The following is a 19603-nucleotide window of genomic DNA, read 5'->3' as shown; positions in this document are numbered from 1 at the left end:
GGAAATTCCTAACAGATCTGCAGATATATTAAGAGTGAAAGGGTAACAAGGGAGAAATAGGCCCTCATAAGGATCAACATGGTTGTCTATGTGTCGCATCACAAGAGATGAGTCTAGCATTAAGTGAATTTTTCTCATCTGCGTTTAAAGAGGAGAAAGTCATGAAGTTAAAGAATTCAGGGAATTAGTAGTGATGTGTTGGGACCATATATAAATTATCAAAGAAGAGGTGCTCGTGGTCTAGAAGAACATAATGGTGGATAAATCCTCAAGGCCTGATCAGGTATATTGTCAGACATTATGGGAAGCTGGGGAAGAATTTGCTTGTGTCCTTGCAGAGATATCTGCATTATCTTTAGCTACTAGAAGGCCGGAGGGTGGCTAATGTACTGTTATTTAAGAAGGGCTCCAAGGACAAGCTGTGAAGTTGCAGCCAATGATCCCAAAAGTCAATGGTGGGTAAGTTACTGGAGGAGGTTCTGATGGACAAGATCTACCAATAATTAGATGGGCAAAGACTGATTAGTGAAAGTGAACATTGTGCATGGGAAATAATGTCTGAATTGATAAGTTGATAGAGGTTACCAAGAGGGTTGATGAGGGCAGGGTGGTAAACATGGTCTGTGTACTTTAGCAATGCCTTTGACAAGGTTCCTCATGGTAGGCTATTCCGGACGGTTAGATCACAAGGGATCAAGGACGAGCTCGCCAACAGGATTCAAAATTGGCTTGGTGGAAGAAGCCAGTGGGTGGCGGTGGAGGGTTGTTTTTCCAGTGGTGTGCTGCAGGGATCTCTGCTGGGTCCACTGTTGTTTGTCAGCTATATTAACAATTTTGATGACAATGTAGTTAACGTCAGAGATATGCAACATGGAAGCAGGCTCTTCAGCTCAATTCATCCATGCTGACCATCGTTGGACAGGGGTGAAATAGGTGGGAGTCCAGGTGCGTCACAGGGAAGGAAGGGGTTAGTTAGATGTTACCTAAAGATGGAGAGTTCATACCATTGGGTTATAAGCTAACCAAGTGGAATATGAGGTGCTGCTCCTCCAGTTTCTTTGTAACTTACCACGTGGTACCTTGTTAACAGTGGTTAATAAATCTGCAGGTCACTACAATTAGTGATATAGTGGAGAGGGAGGAAAGCTATCTACTTTTACAGAAGAATCTAGATTAACGAGAGAAGAGGACCAAAGAATTGCAGATGGAATTTACCTCTGGCGAATGTGAGATGATGCATTTTGGCATGTCACCAGGGCATCACTGTAAATGGGTGGACACTGGTGAGTATTGTGGGGCAGAGAGACCTGGTGATACTGGCGCAGTTCCCTGAAATTGGCAATACATGTAGATAGGTTGGTGAAGAAAATATTTGGCATGCTTGCCTTCATCGGTAAGAGTACAGAAGTGGGACATCAGATTACAACTAGGCAAGAACATTTTAAAAGAAACCCACAGGGTAATTTCTTCACACAGGGTGGTGCGTACATGGAACAAACTGTCAGAGGAAGATGTAGAGGAAAGTACATTGGCATTAAAAGACATGGACAGTAAATATTTTAAGGAATTTAGGCCAAACGCAGGCAAATTGAACCAACTCAGTTACAAAGTCTTGTCAGTACTGACGAGTTGGTCTGAAAGGCCAATTTCATTTCTCTAAAACTCAAAGATATGAAAATTGAATGGGACAGGTTTATTGCACAAGTTGCTTATTATCAGTATAATTTCTCAGCACTGCAATAAAAAGATACGTACCTGGAAAACGTGGTATTTAATATCACTGATCTCTATAAACTTGCAAGGTGGGTTTTCCAGAGAAGTCTTATTAGTCAACAGCATTTTAAATCTAAAATGGGAGAAATTAGGTAAGTTTCTTGTTAACAACCCTTTTGAAATTAATATCTTCCCATGATTTAAAACCTTTACTTTTGTTAGCATTGCAATACAGTTGTTAGCTGGAAGTTCATTCTGCCCACAAGTCTCTGTGTTCTAATCATGAGGAGAGTGGGAAGAATACCCAAGCATACAAAATCATATGACTACCCAAGGCAAGCATACAAAATGCCTTTTTTTCACTATCCTATCCACCTGTGTTACTACTTTCAGGGCGTTATGAACTCACACTCCAAGGTCCCTGTCATTTGTTATACATCCTGAAGTGCATCACCTCACACTTGTCTGGATTAAATTCCATCTGCTGTCGCTCCATTTAACTTTCCTGCTGATCAATGTCCCCCATTCTTAGATAACCTCGTGACCTTCTTCCATTCCATCAATTCCGTGTTGTCGGTAAGTTTACTAATCCGATCACCAACATGCTCATCCACGTCATATATGCCTGCAGTATTCTACTTGTTATAGACTTCCAATCAGTAAAACACCTGTCCACTACCACCCTCTGCATCTCATCAAGCCAATTTTGGATCCAATTAGCCAGCTCACCTTAGTTCATAAGACATAGGAGCAGAATTAGGTCATTCAGCCCATCAATTCTACCCCACCAATCATAGCTGATCTATTTTTCTTTCTCCTGCCGTCTTCCCATAACCTTTGACACCCTTTCTAATCAAGAATCTATTAATCTTCACCTTAAAAATCAGCAATGTCTTGGCCCCCACAGATTCACCCTCTGGCTAAAGAAATTCCTCCTCAACTCTATTTTGAAGGCACATCCTTTTATTCTGAGGCTGTGCCCTCCGATTCTGGATTCTCTCATTGCTGGAAACATCTTTCCACATCCATCTAGGCCTTTCATTATCCCTTATGCTATAACCTTCTGGACTCACTGAAAGAGTGGAATCATACCAAAGTCTATACAAACTGTTTCTACTGCTTTAGACTCCAGGAGCAAAGAGGAGAAACAATCGGCAAAGACTATTTAAAAATTGACCCAGAATGATGATTAGTTATTCATTGTCACGTGTATCAAGGTATAGTGAAAAGCTTTTGGTTGCAGGCTATTCAGTCAGCGAAAAGACTATACATGATTACAATCAAGACGTCTACAGTGTACAGATACAGGCTAAAGGTTCCAATATTTGTTTTGCCAGTATTTCAGGGAAGAAAGACAACAGTTGAAGTTAAAAACAGAAATAAAATAAAACATTGACTGTTACTCTTTCCACAGATGCTGCTGGATCTGCGGAGTGTTTTTAGCATCTTCTGTTTTTGTTTCAGATTTCCATCATCTGCAGCTGTTTTTCCATCAGCTGTTGGACTTTATGGCTCATCTGCACCTCAGCAGGAGTAAAGTGGAATTAATCAAAATCAACCATTTTTTATCGTACCTGTTTGAGGCTGTAATTAGGAGAACTTTATGTGCGTAAAATGGCTTTCCTTCCACCAAGAATGTTAAATCTGACATCTCTTTATTATTCAGAAAGTGAGGATCTGAAAAAGAATAAATAACTTATTTTTAAACATGCAGTTAATAAAAAGTTACTACAAATTTTGATGGTGAAGATTTAGCATGGCGTAAAGGACGCTATGGAAAGGAGGATAAAGTGATTGCAAAATATAATTTTGGTGGGAGTTTAAAATGGAGGATGTGTGTTTTGGCAATTTCCTTTGTTGGGGAGGGGTTTAAAAGAGAAATAAATATTTTCCTTAGGAGCAATGTGATTTTAACTATTTAACACTGTGAAATAAAATGTTTTGCTCAATGGAAATTATCTGATAAAATTGGGAATTTCCATAAGGGTGCATCCATTAATATATTCCACTATCTCAAGTATCTGTGGTTATTCTGATGAATTCCTTGCTGATGTCTTGCAGGGGTGTCATTAAAATAAATAATGCCAGCTCTCAGATGACTCAACTGCAAACTCTGATGCATTGCTGACACAGATGAGGAGGTCAAGTAGCTAGCTGGGGTTTATATTTATTACAGTAGTCCTTATTACTGTAGGGAAGATATGCTTATCCATAGGTCCTATTTCCAATTATCATCCAGTGACTGCATTTGGTGTATGTGTGTCCAAATGGAGATTACATCATCAGCTTGCTGACAATCACATGCTGATTTTAACTGCATTTGTTACATCGGATCACCTCACCCAGATCTAATCCCAGTGACTTTGTCTCAGACGGGAAGGGTGAAAACTTTAAGTGGTGGCTGTGCGTTGGTATGAGTCAGGAGAAGGCTGAGTACAAACCATTCACTGTCACATGAAATTTTGAGTAATTACATACCTAATCGAGCAGGCGGGGTTCTCTTTATCTCAGGGATGCTAGGAATAGGACCGTTGCCATAACAGTGTGTAAAGATTGAGGTTAACTGCTGATTAACTGCATCATTCTGTGAGGAAAGAAAACACACAGAAGTAATGGTTTGGGAGAACAATGACCAAAATCTGTCCATTATCATCAAGCTCCAAGTCAAACATATTAGTCACAAAAATAAATAATAACTTTTGCATCAATACTGCCATATAGCTTCTCATCCAGAAAGATGTAATAAATTCATGTGGAAGATGGTAAGTAAAAACAAAAAATATAACCAAATGTTCTTGGGATGCATTTTTATTTTTAATTGAATAAAAGTGCATTCTACCTTGCTAACCCTAAGCATATCAAACATCAGTGGAAGTCCCTCTTGAATCAGCTCTTCATTGTAGTCCTCCTCTTTGATAGTAGTGAATTCACGCAACAGGTACTGCATTACAGGATATCTACATTGATAATACGACGTCCTCAGAGATTCAATCCACATATGTAATTTCCAGGGAACACCTATGTAAAAAACAGAATAAGAATTGAAGTCTAATTACCTTTAAATATATAAATCTTTATTGTGAATGTTAGAAGGCCCTGCAATCATATGTAGATAATAACAGGATCAAACTATCTTAAAATGATAGGAATTAAAAACAATGTTAATTGGAACAGATTCATTCATAGACGTCAGCAAATAACCTGGGTTGACATCTGTTGACCAGCAAGTAGGCCGATTTAGACTACGTTAAAAATGATGCTCTATTTGTCTGTGAATGTTCCAGGAAAATGATCAATTAAATGGGAGTTACCCTAAAGTCCTGTGTTCACCAGAAGATTAGAGCATGGAAGGCGGCCTTTGAATCCATGCCAACTGTATGCAGGCGCAATCAGACTTCCTGGCCCTTTCTCCAAGGTCCTGCAGTTATTTTCCTTTATCCTTTCGCATTTTCCCCATGATTGCCGTAACCTAACTGCCATGATTCCATACCCTAACCACTCAATGCATAACAATGTTTGTCTTCATGTAACTTTTGTTTGTCAATCACCCTCTTTCCAGTCTCCTTGGTTCTTGACCCTTTCATTAATGAGAAAAGATTATCCATCTCTACTCTCCAATACCTCAGCTGATCCCACCTCACCTTCCTTTGATCCTGGAGAACCTCTTCAACTGTGCACGTAACTACGGCCGTCTCCCTGGGATCATTCTACTAAATCTTTTCCGCAAAACTAAAGGGATGTCCCACTTGGGTGACCTAATTGGCGAGTTTAGAAGAGTTTGAAAAAATGACATGTTGAAGACCTCCTTCGACTATGTTGAAGACCAGCTATGCCTAGTTACGACTAACCGAGAAAATTGGACACCGAATAGTGGAGAGTGAAGACGACCTCCTTCAACCTACCTTCGACTATGATGAAGACTATCTATGACTACCCTCGATTACCTACAACTAACATGCCGACCTACTACGACTAAACCTACGAGTAAAAAAAGTATCGATTTTTTCCATGGCGACTTTTTTTTACTCGCGGGCATTTTTTAACATATTGAAAAAACGCCGTGACCTAGCTGAGGCCTCGAGTACACGGAGTCCACTCTCGAGCATGAAGGAGCGTTACAAAGACCTCCTACGTCCTCGTGTCGACCATGCTGCGAGTATGAGTCGAGGGCAAACTCGCCAGAACTCGCGGATTAGGTCGCCCAAGTGGGACAGGTCCTTATGGCCTACACGTCTTTCCAAATCTGGACTAGATACTAAAGATGGACACAAAATGCTGGAGTAACTCAGCGGGGCAGGCAGCATCTCTGGAGAGAAGGAATGTGTGACGTTTTGGGTCAAGACCCTTCTTCACACCTAAAACGTCACCCATTCCTTCTCTCCAGAGATGCTGCCTGGCCCACTGAGTTAATCCAGCATTTTGTGTCTATCTTCGGTTTAAACCTGCATCTGCAGTTCCTTCCTACACATCTGGACAAAATATTGCCTTAGGATTTATCATGTTCCTGTTCCTGTTCTTGTATTTATAAACCAAAAGCAAAATGTTGCAGATGTTGAAACTTTAAAATAAAACAGAAAAACTGTGGAAATTGTAGTTTTACCTTCTTGCATGCAAATTGACTTGCTTTAGACAACTTTTCAAAAGTACCCCATGGACTATAAAGTACCTTTTGGCATTTTGAATACATGAGTGCAAGCTTTTTGTTTCTCAAAAATGCCTTTGTTTCCAAGCTGCAAACAGATATAGATTAGGAAGAATCAAATTCAAAAGTCAACCTAGATTAGGCCATAACTTCCATCTTGGTCTGGAAGTTGCATCAAAGGTTACCCTGAAATCAACCAAGAATCATCCTTCTTGTGTTTGATTCTAATGATCCACAATGGGAAGCTCAGCTCTGATAGAAGACCTTCTAAGGCCCATTCTCATGAATTGAATAAAGTTTGTAAATTACTTGAGAATCTTATGAAACTATATTATAGCATTTTTACAACAGGAGGTAAAACTAGTAAAAAGACTTCCAAAAGCCTACCAAGGTTCCTCAGTTCCATGGTAACATCAAGATAGCCATGTTCAGCACTGTAATACATTGCTTCTTGTAAAGCCTTCATTCTGGCTTTGCAGAGTTTTACTTGTCCTTCATTTATACTTCCATTGCTTGAGATATCACTCTCAACACCCTCGGCTAACATTTCTTCCAAAGAAAGCACATCTGTTTTTGGAGCTTGAGGTGGTGTAAGCAACTTCCGCAACACATTCCTGGTGCCATGAAAACAATAACAAGACGTAATCATTAAAGCAACCAATAACAGTGTTTTATTAATTTTTTATTCCACGAATTTGCATAAAACACAAGCAAAATGTTATTGTTGATTCTGCCAGTAGTAAAGCTAATGTGTTGTTACATTTTTTTTAAATTGGATACAAGTCCTATATCATAAACCCAATTAAATGTTCAATTGACTTCACTAATGTAAAATGTTTCCATCACATACAATTCGATCGCATACAATAACAGACAAACAAACTGGAATTGGCCAAAATCATACAGTAGACCCTTTTTCTAATGGGCCTCTTTATAAAGGATTTTGATTACAGTGGACCTGCGGACACCATCCCGGCTCACATGTCCTCCCCAGCCCCTGTGATCATGTGATCCAGTTAGAACGGCTGGTGTTGTGGCCTACGTTGTAGCCCCTGGGGACAGCGTAATTTGCGGGTCGCTAGCGGGACATGCTCTGTCACCATGGGGCTCCCTGCACTCTTGTTTTTTAAAATACATTTTATTAGCAGTAAAATCATTTTCAAAATCTTTAATTTCTTTGCAAGTGAAGTATGTTATGCAAAACAAGGAATTAAACTTCAAATTATATGTAAAGCAAAGTACTGTGTGGGGATGTGTGGGAAACGGGATAGCATTTATATTAAATTATTCATATTATTCAAATTAAAAATAATTAAGTAGCTAGTTAATTACTGAACTAATAACTTGTTTGTTCTATTATTTTATGTTGCAACTTCTCCCATGTCAGTGTTGCATTCATTAGTGCTGGACTTGACATTGTATATATTTTCCTATGAGCAGACTAGGTTGGATGCTACAACAGCAGAGGAAAGACACAATCAAAGTCAGTAGGGAAGGCATGTACTTGAACTCAGAACTGTACAATGTTTTACATCACCCTGCAAAATGTTGTCCCTCAAGCCATCACTACTCTTATATTCCCCAACATGTAGTAGTTACCTGTGTCCGTGGGCAGCCGCGTGGCTAAAGCAGTTCATGTCCTCGTGCAGCACGGATGTCATCCCATTTGTTTCAAATACATTCAGTAAAGGATCCGCTCCTCTACTCAGCAGCAAGCTAACCAACTCATAGTTACCTAAAGAGCACAAAGTGGAATCTTTAAGTGACAGGAGGAACACTGCAGTTGTTTGCTATGCTAACCGCACCTAAACATGTAAAACATTGGTTCAGTCTAAGTGGTGAAATATTAGGTTGTATTTTCTGAGTCTTTGTATCTGTGCACTTGAGAAATGGTCAGTTTCACATGATTTTCTGATACTAGCATTATTATTTATTCACTGAGTGGTGAGCTCTTTGCTTTACCCTTCTACACCCAACTACTCGCACTCATTTCTCGGGGTCTGCTGATCAGTAATCATCAGTATAAATCCTTGTTCATTTTCCTTTGTGCAGCCCAGAGGGCAGTGTGGCTGAACTACTCACTATTTTTAGAGGGTCACCTATATTGTTTTTGTGGCTGTGGATGTCGCCAGCAATGGCAGCATTTTCTATTTATTCTCTAATTGCCCTTGAGAAGGCGATGGTGAGCCATCCATTTGAATAGCTGCAGTCTATTTTTAAAATAAATTCTAAAGCATATATTATAGAACATAGAACAGTACATACAATCCTTTTCTCATTCCTTCTCTCCAGAGATGATGCCTGTCCCGCAGAGTTACTCCAGCATTTTGTGTCTATCTTTGATTTAAACCAGCATCTGCAATTCCTTCTTCCACATAGAACAGTACAGCACAGGAACAGGCCCTGCAGCCCACAATGTCTGTGTCGAACAAGATGCCAAGACCAACTTATCTGCCTACACATAATTCCTATCCCTCCATTCCCTGTATTTCCACGTGCCTTTCCAAAAGTCTCTTAAATACCACTATCATATCTGCTTTCACCACGACCCTGGGCAGCTCGTTCTAGGCACCCACCACTCTGTAAAAAAACTATCTCTGCAAATCTCCTTTAAATTCTCATCTTAAACCTATAATGCCCACTAGTATTTGCTATTTCCATCCTGGGAAAAAGATTCTGAATGTCTTCCCTTTAAGGACTTCTGTGTACATAGATTAACCACACATGTAAAAACAAGTATTGTTTCTTTTTTCAAACAGACTACTGTTTAGCCCTAAACAACCCAGTGACAATGAGTATCCAGTGAATTGTACGCAGCTGAGGGATGTCAAATAGATTAAGGTTTGATGCACCACCTCTTCATTCCAGCATTTAACAGCAAAGCATACACTGTAAGCACACTAGCAGATGGATTAAGAAATGTTAACGCACAGAGTGGCTTCCATTAATTTCTGGTAAAAAGATTTCTATTAAAGAATAAATGTTACAGTCAGCAGAAAAAATATATAAAGCTGTTTAGCTACAACAATGTAATAGTGCTTGACCCTGTACAAGTACAAAGAATCATACAGAAGGACTGGTTACAATGAGAAACTTAAAGGGAAATATACAGGCAATCAACCGAGAATCACTTTCGTTGTGATTGCTTCCTGTGATCTATAATGATAAATGTAAACAGACACTCGGCCATGACATTTACAAGCTCAGCTATTATGCTGAATAATTAGTTTCCCTCTCCATTATTCCAACACAGACTTGACAGAATGTCAATGATTATTGCTGTGAAATGAAGGCAAACAGACCCAAAGCCCACAATGCGTGGCAATAAAGGATTGGAAGGAGTAGAGAAGATGATAAATGTAGGAAGGAACTGCAGATGCTAGTTTAAACCGAAGATGTTAGGCCAGTCAAGAAATCAGGAAATAATTATAAGACTTTGAAAGCCTGATGGCTGTGAGCAGAACAAACACATTTGGAGCACAATTATCAGAACTTTGCTGTGAAAATAACATTTGTAAAGTTTCCACTACATATGTTTTATAATCTTTTAAAGCAATATATGAGGAGGCCTGAAATGAAAATGTTGTTGTCATTGATCTGTTTAGATGTGGTGTAATAAATACATTACTTTTTAAAAAACAAAGTGATGTGAATGCTTTCTATGTTGTACAATCTGCATTTGTGCTGTCAGCACTGTGGCTGTTGTATTAGAGGACCTCGAAATTGTTATTTAACTTATTCATATCAGATAAAAGTCTAAAGTTCTACAGATCTGTAAAGAATTTTTTTACATTAATTCAGCGGTTCGAGCTTTGTTTGGGTACTGATTTCCTGATGGTCTGCATCTTATCATCTAATAGAAACCAGAATATATAATTCAAGGTCACTGAATTCCAAGGAACATCTGTGTAATATTATCAGGATTTGAGGCAATAGCCTATCCATTATACAGTTTCACCGTAAATACTACTTTAAAAGTTAAATACTACTTTAAAAGTCAAGTGTTCTGGTTGTGATGAATACAAACAGAGTAAATATATTTAAAGATGTTTATAATCTCATCACACATTTGAACCTGCAGTGAGTAATTTTCCCGCAATTGTTTCAGTGACTTCTGATCAACCTTGAACTTTCTTTGAATCCACTGTTTGCTGATGACACAAAGCTCAGTGGCAATGTGGTTCACAAAGAGGTTGAAGAAAGGCTTTTTGGGGGGATGGCCAAGCTAAAGAAATGATCAACGACATGAGAAATGGATCGTAATATTGGAAAAATGTGAGTTGTCCACTGATACAAAAATTATAGCAAGGTGGAGTTTTATTTTAAAATGTTGAGAGACTGAAATAGTATCAGATGGACCTGGGATTCCTCGGACATGAATCACAATGTTAACATGCAGGCAGTTACAAATGTAAATATAATGTTGGCTTTTTGTTACAAAAAGATTTGAGTAAAAGAATAGAGTCAATGCACTCCAATTAATCAGATCCCGAGTGAGACTGTATCTGGCGTGTACTGATCTGGTACTGATCCGATTTCCCCACCTCAACAGGGATGTACTTTGAATAGTGGAAGTGTAATGGGGGTTCATTGGATTCATTTCTGGCCTCACCCTATCAGAGATATTCCATTTGTCCTACTCATTTGTCAATATCCAATTCTGGTAAAAGGCCTTCAATCTGAAACTTTAACATAGTTTCTTTTGTTGATGAAGGCCAGCAGACCAAAAGCCCTCATCACTATCCTATCTACCTGTGATGCCACTTTCAGGGATACATGAATAGTACCATGCATTTATTATGTACTACATCTATATCCTTCTGCCCTATTATTCACTGTGAAAGGTCCTGCCCTGGTTTGACTTCCCAAATGTCAATACCTGCCATTTGTCTGAATAAGCCAGTTCGGTATTCTGAAAAGCGCAAGGAATCATGGGATTTGTCAAAGGTCATTTGAGAATTAAAAAAGAGAACGGGGTGCCTGGTAGCGGGAGAGAACGGGGTGCAACAGCGAGAGAGAGGGGGTAGATGCGAGTGGGAGACAGGGAGAGACGGTGAGAGGTGGGGGAGAGAGGTTTCAGTTAGACAGACACCACTGGTAAAGCCATGGCTCATTGTTTCTAGGAGAGTCGAGAAAATGTCCTCAATCAAAAGAATGCAACTTCAGAACCTCCTCGTCTCGAGCGCGCTGGAGATTTCTGCGGGTGCAAGGAACAAATTACCTAAAGTTTGCGTTGAGTGAACTGAGTGTTCTTACTATCCTCGTTGTACACTGGCGTTTTGTGAGAGTGGTTGGATCCCAGAATGAAGGAGTCAGCGTCCGACAGGTGAGCGGCCCACGGTAGCTGGTGCCTCTCCGCTCGCCGCTGGAAAACTGACACCTCTACTCCCCGGGTCGAGCGCAGCCTCCTTGACCCCGCTGCTCTGCAATGGCTGACTAGGATTCCAGAGCATCGCCGATGCCTCACATCAGCTGCTGATCCCCCGCCGCCTGTCCGGATAATGTGACCGTCGTTGGTTGAGCTGAAGCAGGGATCCAACCACTCTCACAAAATGCCAGTGTACGGCGAGGACGTTAAGAACACTCAGTTCACTCAACGCAAACTTTAGGTCATTTGTTCCTTGCTCCCGTGAAAATCCCCGCTCCCATCCATCCCAAGCACAGCATAAAAGTCGAATGTGTAGGAATTCTGAAGGAGGGTCTTCTATCCCCACCCTCCGCGCTCCGCCGCTCCCGTCCGGCACCTGCCGCCCCCGGACAGGGCACTCGAGAGGGGACGGGGACGGCCCAGCGGCGGATGAATAGGGACAAGATGCAAGTCTGCACCCATGCAGCGGCACGGCTGCTGTGAATATTTAGCCCGAGCAACCTATGACCTGTGCATGCACAGTCGGAATATCGAACTGGCTTATTGTATTACATTAGCTTTTTTTTAACCCACTTGCTGATCAAGATCTTGCTGTGATTCTTGATACCTGTCTAGTGTTAACTGCAAACTTACTAATCATGCCTTGTACATTCTTATGCAAATTATTGATATAGATGACAAAGAGTAATGGTCCCCGCACCAATACCTGTGGCGCACCATTAGTCACAGGTCTCCAGGACGAAAAACTACCTTCTGCTTCCTTCCATGAGGCCAATCTGCGCACTGATAGGTAGTTCTCCATAGATCCTATGCAATCTAACCTTCCAGAGTAGCCTACCATGTAGAACCTTATCATAGGTCTTGCTGAAGTCCACATTGACTATGTCTACGTCTATGCCCTCATTAACCTTCTTGGTTACTCCCTCGAGAAACTGAATCAAATTAATGAAACATGATTTCCCACGCACAAAACTATGCTGACTATCTCTACTCAACCTGTCTTTTCAAATGCATATCTTATCTCACAGAATCCTCTCCAATAACTTTCCCACCACAAAAGTTAGGCTTAAACTGGTCTATAGTTTCCAGGATTTTCTTTGCATCCTTTCTTAAATAGTGTCTAACCAGGACTCCTGCAATTTCTATAGTGTCCTTGGATATATCTAATCAGGCACATGAGATCTATTTACCTTAAACTATGTTCTAATTACACTGTGCTGTTCCAATTAGGCTTTATTTTGTGATACTGCATTCTAATGAATAATATCACCACACCACTGAATGAGACACTCCTTAGAAGGAACCCATCAATTCTAAATTCATCGCTCTTCCTGAAAACATAATATATCACTTTGCTAAAGTGCAGGAGAAAACCCTCTACACAGACATGGCTATCAATGACTGCGACCTAAAGATTCTCAGTGTTCCACTACACTCTCACAATGCATCTTACAAAAACATGCACGTAAACTTCAGTAATAAAGGACCTGAGGAGATGAGGAAACACTTTTTCACACAGAGAGTTGTGAGTCTGTGGAATTCTCTGCCTCAGAGGGCAGTGGAGGCCGGTTCTTTGGATATTTTCAAGAGAGAGCTAGATAGGGCTCTTAACGATAGCAGAGTCAGGGGATATGGGGAGAAGGCAGGAACGGGCTACTGAAGGGATGATCAGCCATGATCACATTGAATGGCGGTGCTGGCTCGAAGAGCCTACTCCTGCATCTATTGTCTATTGAGGGGAGGGTACTTCTTTAAGATGCAGCATAATAAAATGATGTTAATTCCAAACAACATCACATCATAAATCACTTCCAAAAGAGAAACCAGATTTATAGTTACACCAATTGCTGTTGCCAAAGTAAAATAGCATTGTTTGAAGTAAAGCTCATCCTATTATTGGTTGTACAGGTCAAATGGCAAAAATGTGGTCTGTAAATAACTCCATTCATCTGTCTCTGTAGCAGGTGATGCGGGATCCTGAATCAAGCTGAGAAATTGATAGCTTGCCGCTTCCCCCAGGGTCATTAGCTTCTCTCTCTGTCTTTAAGCTGGTTTCAAATTTACTTACTTACTGTATATTAATGTTCCACTAGTAAACAGATAACTGAATAATAAACTAGGCCCAGTGATCTGAAATACAGAGTTAAAATCAATACCTATACCCCTTGAACAATATTCCATTTAAGGTAATAGAGGTAAATGTCCTGGAATTAATTAAGAAATAGTCTGAGCTGTGATGGGTGGACTGTCAGTATGCTCTGAATGGATGACCCAGCATGGACTGATTGGGCTTTCTTCTATTAATCTCAGGAACTTGTGCAGGCAATACATCATCTGAGGCATACCAAGCTGCTGGGAATAAAAGACAGGCCGTATCTTATGCAGATGAAATGGAGAAAAATACAGGGTGGTGGAGAGGGGAGGAAAGAGAAGTGAGAGATTACCTGCTGCTGAAGCCAGCTGAAGTGGTGTCTCGGCACAATTATCTTCCCCGGAATTAATGAGGGCACCTTCCACATTTGCCCCAGCATCAAGCAGCAGCTATAAATTGCAGCAATAATATCCTAATCAACAACTTGCATTGATAGATTGTTTTTACCATATAGCAAAAACACTGAGGCACTTCACAGTGCCATCAATAAAAATAAAATAAGCTCTGAGAAACTTTGAAAGATATTGATGTCAATACAGGTGCACAACCTTTTATCCGAAGATCCAAATAACGAAAACCTCCGAATAGCGGACATTTTTTCGGTCCTTGAAGAAAGGTCCTTGAAAACGTTCACCGAGGGCGGCCTGCAGAGGTGACAGTGGAACCTCCGGTCGGTCCTCGAAGAAAGGGGAACTAAATCCCATTCATAAAAGAGAAGGTGAGGGTATATTGCGCGAGAGGGTTAATAATTGACAATCTGCTGCTGCCTGCCCGCTGAGTTAAAAAGTTCCCACGGTAGACTCACGATACACAGTGTATCGTGAGTCTTGCGTGGGAACTTTTTAACTCAGCGGGCAGGCAGAAGCAGATTGTCGCTCCCTTCAATTTTACCCCACCTACATCCCTCTGCTTCCCGGCCATGTGTGTGACCCCTTCCCTCCCCTCTCCAGCTCCCCGCTCATTGCACCGGCGCGGGGGCTTTGCACTGTCTTCACGTCGGCGATGACAGCAGGTCAGTGCCAGTCACCGGAGACGTCACGACCAACGGGACACCGACCCCCAGGCCCACTGCAAGCACGGAGATCCCAGAGACCCACAGCCAACAGCAGCCCAGCCCAGCCCCGCACCAACTACAGAGGAACCTGGGTTGCGGATGACGGGGCGCAGCTCGGGGCGTCGTAGGGGCCCATCGGGGAGCGGGTTCCTGTTGGTCCTGACGTCTCCGGCCACCTGCCATCCTCCGGGAACTGTACCGCCCTTGCAGGAGAGTGGGGTTGTTTGCAGTTGCAGAGGGAGGGGGCAAGGGCGGTACAGTTCCCAGTCTCAGCTCCAGTCCAGGGGGGTGGCCGGAGACGTCAGGACCAACGGGACACCGACCCCCAGGCCCACTGCAAGCACGGAGATCCCAGAGACCCACAGCCAGCAGCAACTCCAGCCCAGCCCCGCTCCAACTCCAGAGGAACACGTAGGGGCAGAAGCTGATGGTGTGCAAGGTACGTCTTGTTCTTGGGGTGGCGGATGAGAGGGCGCAGCTCGGGCTGTGGGCAAACTGCCACTTGTTGCCGTAGCGGCCCATCGGGGAGCGGATTCCTCTGGAGTTGGAGGGGGAGGGGGGTATTGTGCTGTTTGATCACCCCCTGCTATCCCAGGGACAGGGAGACACAGCGGCTTTTTAGACTGGTGGGCAATCACTTCCAAAGTTCTGCCCACACAGTCAGTACACCTCTCCTACACTGCATTTCATACAGACATTTATTATGCAAGAAAAAACGACATTGAAGACTCAAACTCGCGACCGAGTAACTGCCGGGATCAAGGCGCAAACTCGCGACCTTGCGGATATGAGCCGAGCACTCTACCACTGAGCCAGCCATTAAAATCTACGCTAAAAAATTTCCATTCCGAAGGCCGACAAATTCTGAATTACGAAAAGTGTCTGGTCCCAAGGCTTTCGGATAAAAGGTTGTGCACCTGTACTGGGACAAATAAGTATGTTTTATGGAGCAACTTGAAAAAAGAAAGCCTGAAGGGAGTTTTGGTTTTGGTTAATTTGGTTTTGGTTTATGCAGGGAATTTCCAAACTTGGGCCATAAGCAACTGAAGATAGGGTTCCCAACAGTGGAGGAATTAAATATGGCAATAAGCAAGTGGCAGAATTAGGGGCAGTCAGATATCTCCTTTGCAAGGTTAGAAGGATTTTCAGAGATGGAGGGGATTGAAAACATGAGGACTTTGAAAAATGCTTTCTGGAGCAGGGAATACCTTGATTGAAGAAATTCTTCCTCATCTAAGTATTACATAGATGGCCCTCCATTCTGAGGCAATGTGCTTTAGTCCTGGACTCCCCCTTGAGGGGAAACACCTCCCAACATTTATCCTATTCACCTCCCAACGAATCATACATGTGTCATTAAGACTGTCTCTCATTCTTTAAACTTGAATGCACACAATTTTTCTATTGCTGGGATTGAGAGGTTCTCTGGTGGAGGCAGGAGGCAGTTGAAAGAGGAGAACAGGAGTTTGGAACACTTTCAAAGATAGCTTTGAAGTTGTCACTAGATTTGTCAAAGAAGAAAGATTTGGTTCAAATCGTACATTAGGACTTCTGGCTGGCAGACTTTTGTTTAAAAAGGTAGCTATTGAACTCACATGTTAACAGTGGGAGTGAGAGACAAGAGGGAATGAGCCAGTTGTCAGAACTATCACGATGCTTTATCCGAGGGTGTTCTTATGATGCATAAATTTAACCATGACAATAGCTGATTGGAAACATCAACAATATTAAATGTTTGGGGCAAAAACCATGGCTAACAATCCAGCCACTCAGCACAGTTGTGCTGTTTCTGATACCTGAACGACAGGGATATGTCCGTGCAGTACAGCAAAGGTGAGGGCTGTCCAGCGTCTACTGTCTGGGTGCACTGAAGGACATCTCTGAGTGTTCCCGGGAAGCTGAAAAGTTAAAATAGACATTTTCATTATTGAGAGATATTTGAGAAATCTAACAAGGAAAATTGATGGTTTTCGACATTCAGCTACATTAGTAAAATAAATGAAGACTCACTGAAAGATCCAAGTTTGCAGCAGCGTCTATTAGCATCTGGACCATGGCTTCATCACCTGCAGCACAGGCGTACATAAGTGGCGTCATCCCCTGTACAAATAGAGCTCAAGTGTAAGTGGGAAAATGGCTGATCACCAGCAATGCTTCAATGTTAGAACACACAATAATCAGACAAAACAACAGTTCTTGGTTTTTGGAAACATACAGAAATCATGCTTGGATTCTGGTTCTATACCATAATGGTAGAAATAACCTTGAGATAATAGGTCAATGAATATAAGGTTTGGTCATTTGAAGCATGACCATGGCTTATTTTCACACATGTCACCAGTCAGCTGGTTTGTCATATTTATCTCGCACAATGCACTTCCCCACAAGTAAGCCCTTGTGAATTCAGGAAAGTAGCAATTTTAGATCATCTCCAAAATATAAAAAACTACTTTATGTACATCATCTCATTGACTGGATTTCTTGTAAAGGCAGCAACTAAGAATGTCATAATTCCATTCTAGTACTTATGACAATAAAACACTTTTGACTCTTGGTTGTGAACCTTCAGATTTTGATGAACACAATAGATTAACTCCAGGCTAGTCAGTGACATCAGAACCATTGCTACCAAATGCAATCACATATTATTGGTATTCATTAAGTTGTACTTTTTAAAATTTTGTTCTTGTTCAATATGCATGAGACCAATCTTGCTGGCCCAGATCTGCAGCCAGAATCACCAAACTTTCCCACATCTGTTTAAATCAGTGGAGGTATTTAAGAGGGAGGCAGATACATTTTTTACAGATCAGTAAATTGTGCCATCATCTTCCATGATGCTGTCAAATGGTGCAGATGTGAGGGGAAGGATAATCTACTCCAGTTCCTGTTTCCATATGTTCCCAGCTGTTTACTTAATCCAGGTAAAGACAGACCATCTCGCTGGCCTGCAGGATCCCAGGAATGAGCTGCAATTCTCGAGCCGTGGCAGAACCCTTGACAGTGAATGGAGTAAGTCACCTTGCAACCTTTAACAGAGAGCCAAACCTAACTCAAGGCTTTGCCAGCTGTTAAGAGACTTTAATAGCATTTAACGTCTCTGACATTCAGACATTTAAAACTATCAAAATGAATTTATTAACATTTTTAAATAATGTAGAAACATTTCATGAAGAATATTGAATTAAATCAAAGTAATTAAAGAACAGAACCCATCTTCCCCTTTGCCTTTTTAACTGCAGTCCTAAATTCCCATTGAAATCAAAAACAATCTCACATTCCCCACTTTATCCAAGCAAGAGTGCCTGGGAATCGCGGCAAGACCGATGTCATGTGAATTCCAATGGCAAAGTGTATTGACAGATGCAGCATTTTGGGACTTCAAAATATGATATGGTCAGGGCCGGCGTTAAGCCGATTTGACCGATTGCTCCCAATTGGGCCCCGCGCCTAAGCGGGGCCCCGCGCTAATGTTCAGTATTTCGTACGGAAATACGAATTCTCTTTGTTAAATAAAGATTTTTTTAAATTCGCCATCCGGATTTTTTTTAAACGAACATGTATAACAACCGCTGCACGGCCATCATACACAAACGATTTGTTAACTAGTGCTGTTAGCACTTCTTAACGGTAAGTACTTAACACCTTGTTATGCAATGTCATGAATCTGCATCTATCCGCATTCCTCAGTAAATGTTACAGTGTTTTGAACAAGTATTAATGACGCCGTGTTCCTTTGAATAAAATTCACGCGGCGTCATTAATACTTGTTTAAAACACAATTACATTTACTGAGGAATGTAGATCGATGACACGTTGAGAATTTCATTTAACTCACCATCATGAGTGAGGGCCCCGGGGATTCTTCCTGGTGTGCAGGTTTGTCATTCACCTACCGACCCACGTTGTGTCCAAAGATCTTATAGCGGATCTTTGGTTGTGTCTCTCTGTCTTTTGCTCACTCCCTCCCTCCCTCCCTCCCTCTTTCTCTCGCGCTCTCTCTCCCGCTCCCCATATTGTCTCTCTCTAGCTCTCCCACTCCCTCTCTATCACCCTGTCCCCTCAGCATTCCCGGAATCATTGACGTTTTGCAGTAGACAAAAATGCTGGAGAAACCCTGCGGGTGAGGCAGCCGCCTGGCCCGCTGAGTTCCTCCAGCACTCTGTGTTTTTTGTTTGGCTCTGAAATTGAAGGTGGCTCAGCGGGACGGGCAGCGGCTCTGGGGAGAGGGTTGTGTTTCTGGTCGAGACCCTTCTTCAGACAATCACAAGTACTCTCATCGACGCGAGTTCAGTTCGGTCTGAAGAAGGGTCTTCTCTCCAGAGTCGCTGCGCTGCCTGTCCTGCTGAGTTACTCCAGCTTTATGTCTATCTTCAATTTCAGAGAATTACAATTTCTCACGGGGGGCTTATAACGTCTCTAAACCCCTCTGGGACCCTCTGAACACGTCTAAACCCCCTCTAGCCCCCCTATTTCCCTCTATTCCCCTCTAAACAATTGTAAACACACCTGAACCCATCTGAAGCCCTCTAAACATCTCTAAACCGTTTAAACCCCTCTAAACTAGGAGGCTGCAAGGTGACTTGGATAGGCTGGGTGAGTGGGCAAATGCATGGGAGATGCAGTATAATGTGGATAAATGTGAGGTTATCCGCTTTGGTGGCAAAAACAGGA

At 41.9% G+C, this 19603-nt stretch overlaps 1 protein-coding gene across 1 annotated transcript in view; it reads right to left on the bottom strand.

Annotated features, from left to right (window-relative positions):
• Positions 1-19603, bottom strand: part of abtb2 (ankyrin repeat and BTB domain containing 2) — a 181698-nt gene that overhangs the window by 17550 nt on the left and 144545 nt on the right. Inside the window, exons 7-15 of the mRNA XM_033038903.1 lie at positions 16940-17029; positions 16726-16827; positions 14168-14264; positions 7955-8090; positions 6743-6969; positions 4553-4731; positions 4192-4297; positions 3288-3390; positions 1756-1846 (exon numbers count right to left, since the gene is read on the bottom strand). Coding sequence (XP_032894794.1) covers positions 1756-1846; positions 3288-3390; positions 4192-4297; positions 4553-4731; positions 6743-6969; positions 7955-8090; positions 14168-14264; positions 16726-16827; positions 16940-17029 — 1131 coding nt within the window. The remainder of the gene's footprint in view (positions 1-1755; positions 1847-3287; positions 3391-4191; positions 4298-4552; positions 4732-6742; positions 6970-7954; positions 8091-14167; positions 14265-16725; positions 16828-16939; positions 17030-19603) is intronic.

The sequence above is a fragment of the Amblyraja radiata genome, chromosome 20 (assembly GCF_010909765.2).
Source record: "Amblyraja radiata isolate CabotCenter1 chromosome 20, sAmbRad1.1.pri, whole genome shotgun sequence".
In the NCBI taxonomy this organism is placed as follows: domain Eukaryota; kingdom Metazoa; phylum Chordata; class Chondrichthyes; order Rajiformes; family Rajidae; genus Amblyraja; species Amblyraja radiata.
This window is presented reverse-complemented; position numbering and strand designations above follow the sequence as displayed.